General features: G+C 38.5%; 1 protein-coding gene across 1 annotated transcript; it reads left to right on the top strand.

Moving 5' to 3' along the window:
- Positions 1–636: 636 nt before the first annotated feature.
- On the top strand, positions 637–5,057 carry LOC110428810 (L-ascorbate oxidase homolog). The gene is made up of 8 exons (XM_021444732.2): positions 637–1,231; positions 1,317–1,426; positions 2,114–2,384; positions 2,523–2,625; positions 2,711–3,056; positions 3,345–3,710; positions 3,880–3,958; positions 4,560–5,057. The coding sequence occupies exons 1-8, from the start codon at positions 1,088–1,090 to the stop codon at positions 4,761–4,763; spliced, it is 1,623 nt and encodes a 540-aa protein (XP_021300407.1). The 5' UTR covers positions 637–1,087; the 3' UTR covers positions 4,764–5,057.
- Positions 5,058–5,715: the final 658 nt, after the last annotated feature.

Here is a 5,715-nt window from a genome sequence, read left to right on the forward strand (position 1 = left end):
TAATTTAATCTAATTTACATAAAATTTAATATAAATAATATAAATAAATATTTACAAAAATATTTACAATATGAATCAAATTCAAAATTTAAAATAGTAAAAAAACACTTGATTTAAGGATAAATAATAAATTTAACTTGTCATAATAAGTAACTAAAATAGTATTTCACTCATCTTAATGATCAAAATCAAATCAATACACAAAAAACAAAAAAGATAAAAAAGAAAAAGAAAAAGAGAATACAATTACCATTATATCCTCAAATAGGGAGGAAGGGAGAGTTTTGGTGCAAAGCGTTGCCACGGACAGTATCATTACCATAGACAGCCACCGAAAAGAAGCAGTGACACTGAATCCAAATCAAATACATGGGATGGCCATTGCTTGATTACAATTTGCAAAGGATGGTTTGGCCAGGGAGGCTAAATTGCGAGTAGTGTTTTCTTTTGAGCTTAAACAACCATGACAATGACATCGGCTGGGGAAAGAAATTCTCCCCCGATTTTACTAGTTAGGGGGAGGTTACACATGTAATCTTAGTAAATCCGGTTTTTTATTCATTATCTTGACCTGGCCACCGCAAGATGGCAATGAACATTGGAAGGGAACGAGGTTCAATTGGTAATCCTCGAGTCACATAGCTCAAGGGACGCGGTATTGGAGTGAGGACAGGACACATCCTTTTTCAAAGACACTGCAGCTGCGCAGAAGCAGTACAGCTCATATACCAGTGGCTTCTGCTTAGATAAAACGTCATTAAACTCAGTTTCACTCATCTCACCAGCATCTTTCAACAGGGTGGGGGAAGGTTCTACAGTAGTACCAAAAAGAATTTCCTTGCAAGAATCCTTTCAACTCTATCTTGGATCTTCTCAATCCCCACCGACAAAGCTTCAACTCTAAAGCAAAAGAGAAAAAGAGAACAACTAAAGTTCAGACAGACAGACAGATACCAGTAGTACATAAAATATAGATAATAAATAAAGCCTTCCTTACAGGAACAAGGTAGGGAGTGTTCTTTGCCTGCCATTTTCTCCTCCTCCGCAAAAATCAATCCCACTGAACTTGCTGGCAAAGGAAATAGAAATGGGAGATTATAAGGGAGTAAGAGTATCTTGTTTTATGTTGGTGATGCTGCTTGTAATCTGCACCAATGGAGAAGACGCATACAGGTTCTTTACTTGGAATGTCACCTATGGTGATATCTACCCTCTTGGAGTGAAACAACAGGTTCTGTTTTTCCTTTTACTTTTTCTTATTGTTAATTTCTATTTCTCAATTTTGTATTCTGAAGTTCGGATACATGTGATGGCAGGGGATTCTGATAAACGGCCAATTTCCGGGGCCACAAATTGAATCCGTGACCAACGAGAACTTGATCATTAATGTTTTCAATAGCTTGGATCAACCCTTTCTAATCTCTTGGTTGGTTTCCTAGATCTATTTTATTTTCTGCAAGCAACGTTGCACTGCACAACAATGGTGCTGGCTCCCTTCCTTGTTTTTCCACTGTCATGAATGACAAGTACAGCACATTACACTTTCTTTATGTGATTTAGGGAGAAGGAAACTCAAATCTATCTCTCTCAACCCTTTTTGCTCTCTTGGTTGGTTTTCTAGATCTATTGCACTACACAACAATGCTACTTGTTCCTTTCTTTTCTTTTGTGTTTTGTCCTCTGTCACAGGTACAGGGCATCACTCTTTTTTTTTTTTCGTTTTTTCATATAAGAGAAAGAAATTCCAATTTCTTTTACAATGGATATTGACCAAGATGCTAGCATGCGAAGAGTGCATTACTATTTAGAGATATATTGGCTCTTTTTTCTTAATTGGGGGTATATTAGGCATCCAAACTTCTGGGGGTATGGTGCCCCGGTTTACTCTGACAGATTAGCCCATTGCGTTGGGTTGGACCATGATTCAGCCTGGGCCATCCCCCGATTTCTTTTCTCATAGTATTTCTTTCTTTTAGGACTGTTTGAATCGTGCCTGTGAACGGAAATAGATGCTTTAACTGCTTTTGACTGCATTGCTATTATTAGGTGAACCATGTTGGTAGCACAGATTCAACTGTAAGATTGAGCTTGATGCCCTACAATTCTTGTTCAGGAATGGCGTGCAACAAAGAAGAAATTCATGGCAGGACGGAGTGTACGGTACCAACTGCCCCATCCCTCCTGGGGGGAACTTCACCTACACTCTTCAAGTGAAGGATCAGATAGGCAGCTACTTTTACTTCCCATCTCTTGCCTTGCATAAGGCAGCAGGAGGATATGGTGGCTTCAGAATTTTTAGCCGCTCTGTTATTCCTGTTCCTTTCCCGCCTCCTGCTGCTGATTACACCATTTTGGCAGGTGACTGGTACAAGAAAAACCATACTGTAAGTTTAAATTCTATTGCTTTTTTCACGATTTGATATTGTGCATTCATAACTACTTTGGTAAGAACATGCACAAAACATAAACGATGAACGTCATGCTTATAATCTTAATTAGTTGCTTTGCTTGGAATTCTACAGGACTTGAAAGCAATTTTAGATAGCGGTAGTGATCTTCCCTTCCCAGATGGCCTACTTATCAATGGTCGTGGTGCAAATGGATACACATTTACTGTTGATCAAGGTAAGCGATCATGACAGTTATTTAAGTTCATTATTCTTCACATAGTCCTAAAACTTATGGAATGATTCTCTGAACTTGTGAGCAGGCAAGACTTACAGGTTTCGCATATCCAATGTTGGGCTTACAACATCCATCAATTTCAGAATCCAGGGGCACAAATTGCTGTTAGTAGAGGTTGAAGGAACTCACACGCTACAAAACACTTATGATTCCCTTGATATTCACTTGGGGCAATCCTACTCCGTGTTGGTTACTGCTGATCAACCGGCACAAGAATACTACATTGTTGCCTCAACCCGTTTCACCTCCCAGGTGCTTGCCACAACAGCAATTCTTCGTTATAGTAACTCAGCAGGAACCGTTTCTGGTCCTCTTCCCGGGGGCCCAACTACTCAAATTGATTGGTCTCTTGAACAAGCCCGTTCTATCAGGTACTGCGCAACTTCAATTTTTTGTTTTCTATCAACCATTGCATTGCATCCAGGCAATACAGTATTAGAGTTGCTCGTCTCTCCCTTGCTGGTAATTCCTCTGTTACTATTGAGTTCCTTGGATGAGTAAGGCAAGATTATCCATTCTTCTAGATACCATGCCATTATAATAAAACCATATGATTTCTTCAGTCTTGGTAGGATAGCAAATCCAGCTATTAATACTTGTTTAAGCTGATCAGTGATCAGAAGTTCTCATTAATTTTGTTTTGGCATATATCAAACTAGGCGGAACCTCACAGCTAGTGGACCAAGACCGAATCCTCAAGGCTCATACCACTATGGACTGATCAACACCACGCGTACAGTTAGACTTGCAAGCTCTGCTTCTATTATCAATGGCAAGCCGAGGTATGCTGTCAACAGTGTTTCCTTCATCCCAGCTGACACCCCACTTAAACTTGCTGACTACTTCAACATCTCTGGAGTATTTTCCCTTGGAAGCATTCCAGATGGTCCGACTGGAGGTGGCGCTTACCTCCAAACTTCTGTCATGGCTGCTGATTTTAGAGGTTATGCTGAGATTGTTTTTGAGAATCCAGAAGACACTCTGCAATCATGGCACATTGATGGTCACAACTTCTTTGTTGTGGGGTATGTATGTCAAGCTCAATAATTGCGATTTTGCTTCAGTGAACTGCTGATTTTGCTCGATCCATGCAATAGACATACTCTCCAAACAAACTTGTCTTGAACTGTAGTGAGGGGTAAGATCATCTCTATTTTACAGAACCTATAATTTTTTACATTTTGAGTCGTGCAGGATGGATGGGGGTCAGTGGACGCCGGCAAGCAGGTTAACTTACAACTTGAGAGATACAATTTCGCGTTGCACTGTTCAGGTAAAGTAACGAATGTTAAATTAACCTTTAAAAGCACGTAAACTATACTTGCAATTTCATTTCGGTGACTTTAGAAAATAGAATTGGAACACCATCCATCAGTTTCTTTTTGCTATAAATATATAACAACCACTGTTTCCTTTATTGGATTTTTTTTTTCCCTTTCACCTAGGGAATTGAAAATGCAATGTAAGAGCTAGTAGTTTCAGTAAGGCTCCGTTGGTTTTTACTTCTTTTGCATCAAAACGCAAAAGCAAGAAAAAGCCATCTAGCAGAAGCCAACAATATAACTGATATTTGCAGCCTCCTGATCTAGTATCAAGTAACACACCTTTTTAGTTTCTCATTGTTCAGCATTCTCTTCGAAAGCTAAGTAACACCTTAAATTTTTTCTGAATCTTCGAATCTTGTCAAGATAGTTTCCTCGTCTATTATCTTGTAACATGCAACTTTACCATCATTCTTCAGCATTCTCTTCTGAATTCTAAACAATATTTTATAAATGTTGACAATGTTTGGATCTTGTCAAGATATATATATATATATATATATATATATTCTATAAAAAGAAGCATTCTCAAGTTCTTCCATTTAAACACAGGTGTATCCAAGGTCATGGACTGCAGTCTATATGCCTTTGGATAATGTGGGGATGTGGAACGTAAGATCGGAGAATTGGGCTCGCCAATACCTAGGCCAGCAATTCTATCTCCGTGTCTACTCCCCTGCAAATTCATGGAGGGATGAATATCCGATCCCAAGGAATGCTCTTCTATGTGGTCGGGCGGTAGGACAACGCACGTGAAGCAAAAATGATTGATTGGAGAGGAACTGTCAGAACTCATGATTCTGCAGTGGTTTGGCCGGAGGAGACAAGATATATCTGTAGACTGTATTGTATTGTATTGTATCGTTAACGGTGCTCTAACAATTAGGCAAGGCTTAACTCGAGCCACGCACCTTCATCTTATACTTGACTGGTTCAGTTTTTTGTTTCGCATTAGGGGATTGTTGTCATTACAGAAATGATCATCGTCTTTTTGATGTGAATTTAAAACAACCTGAGTTCTATAACTTAGTCAAAGTAGTGCTTCGTTTATTCCTTGCACGCTATCGTTTGGAGATCCGATTTAACTTGCTAGATGTTCTCCGTCTTCATCTAAAAAATCTCAGAGTATTGTACACATCTATAAATATTCATTGCGGATCATCATGCACCCTGAATGTAAGATTTGGGGTGTCAGCACATATATAGCAGAAAAACCAAGTGTCTGCTTTTTGCTCTGTTGGTTTGTATATCACTATTTCAACCAAGGAAACCCCTGTTTGTTCCCTCGGTGCACCTAATTGCTTGCAGCCATGCGTATTCGATTTTTCCCATTCTCAGCAATCACGTTGAGTTAAATACAGACTTGAGGAAAAACTCCATATAGCATCCATATTGACAAATATGGATGAGAAGCTACTTTTTCACTTCATTAATACTGTTCATTGTTAGGCAGAGTTATGCTTGGAGTCGTTGGAAATATATTTATATATATATATAATATTATTCGGTCCACTGAGTTAAATATTGCTTTCACGAGCCAAACATTTAAAATATTTTTTATTATTGTGATGTTAATTAAATTGAATAACCTAAATATTGTTGAACTATTAACTCGAAATCTTGAATAAGTCATTGTCGGGTATGATTTTGATAACTTTGATAAAGTTACCACATGATCAATCACCATCCTCTGCATCTACTAATTAAA

Source organism: Theobroma umbraticum, unplaced genomic scaffold (genome assembly GCF_002168275.2).
Source record: "Theobroma umbraticum cultivar Fairchild unplaced genomic scaffold, ASM216827v3 scaffold_4583.0, whole genome shotgun sequence".
Classification (NCBI taxonomy): domain Eukaryota; kingdom Viridiplantae; phylum Streptophyta; class Magnoliopsida; order Malvales; family Malvaceae; genus Theobroma; species Theobroma umbraticum.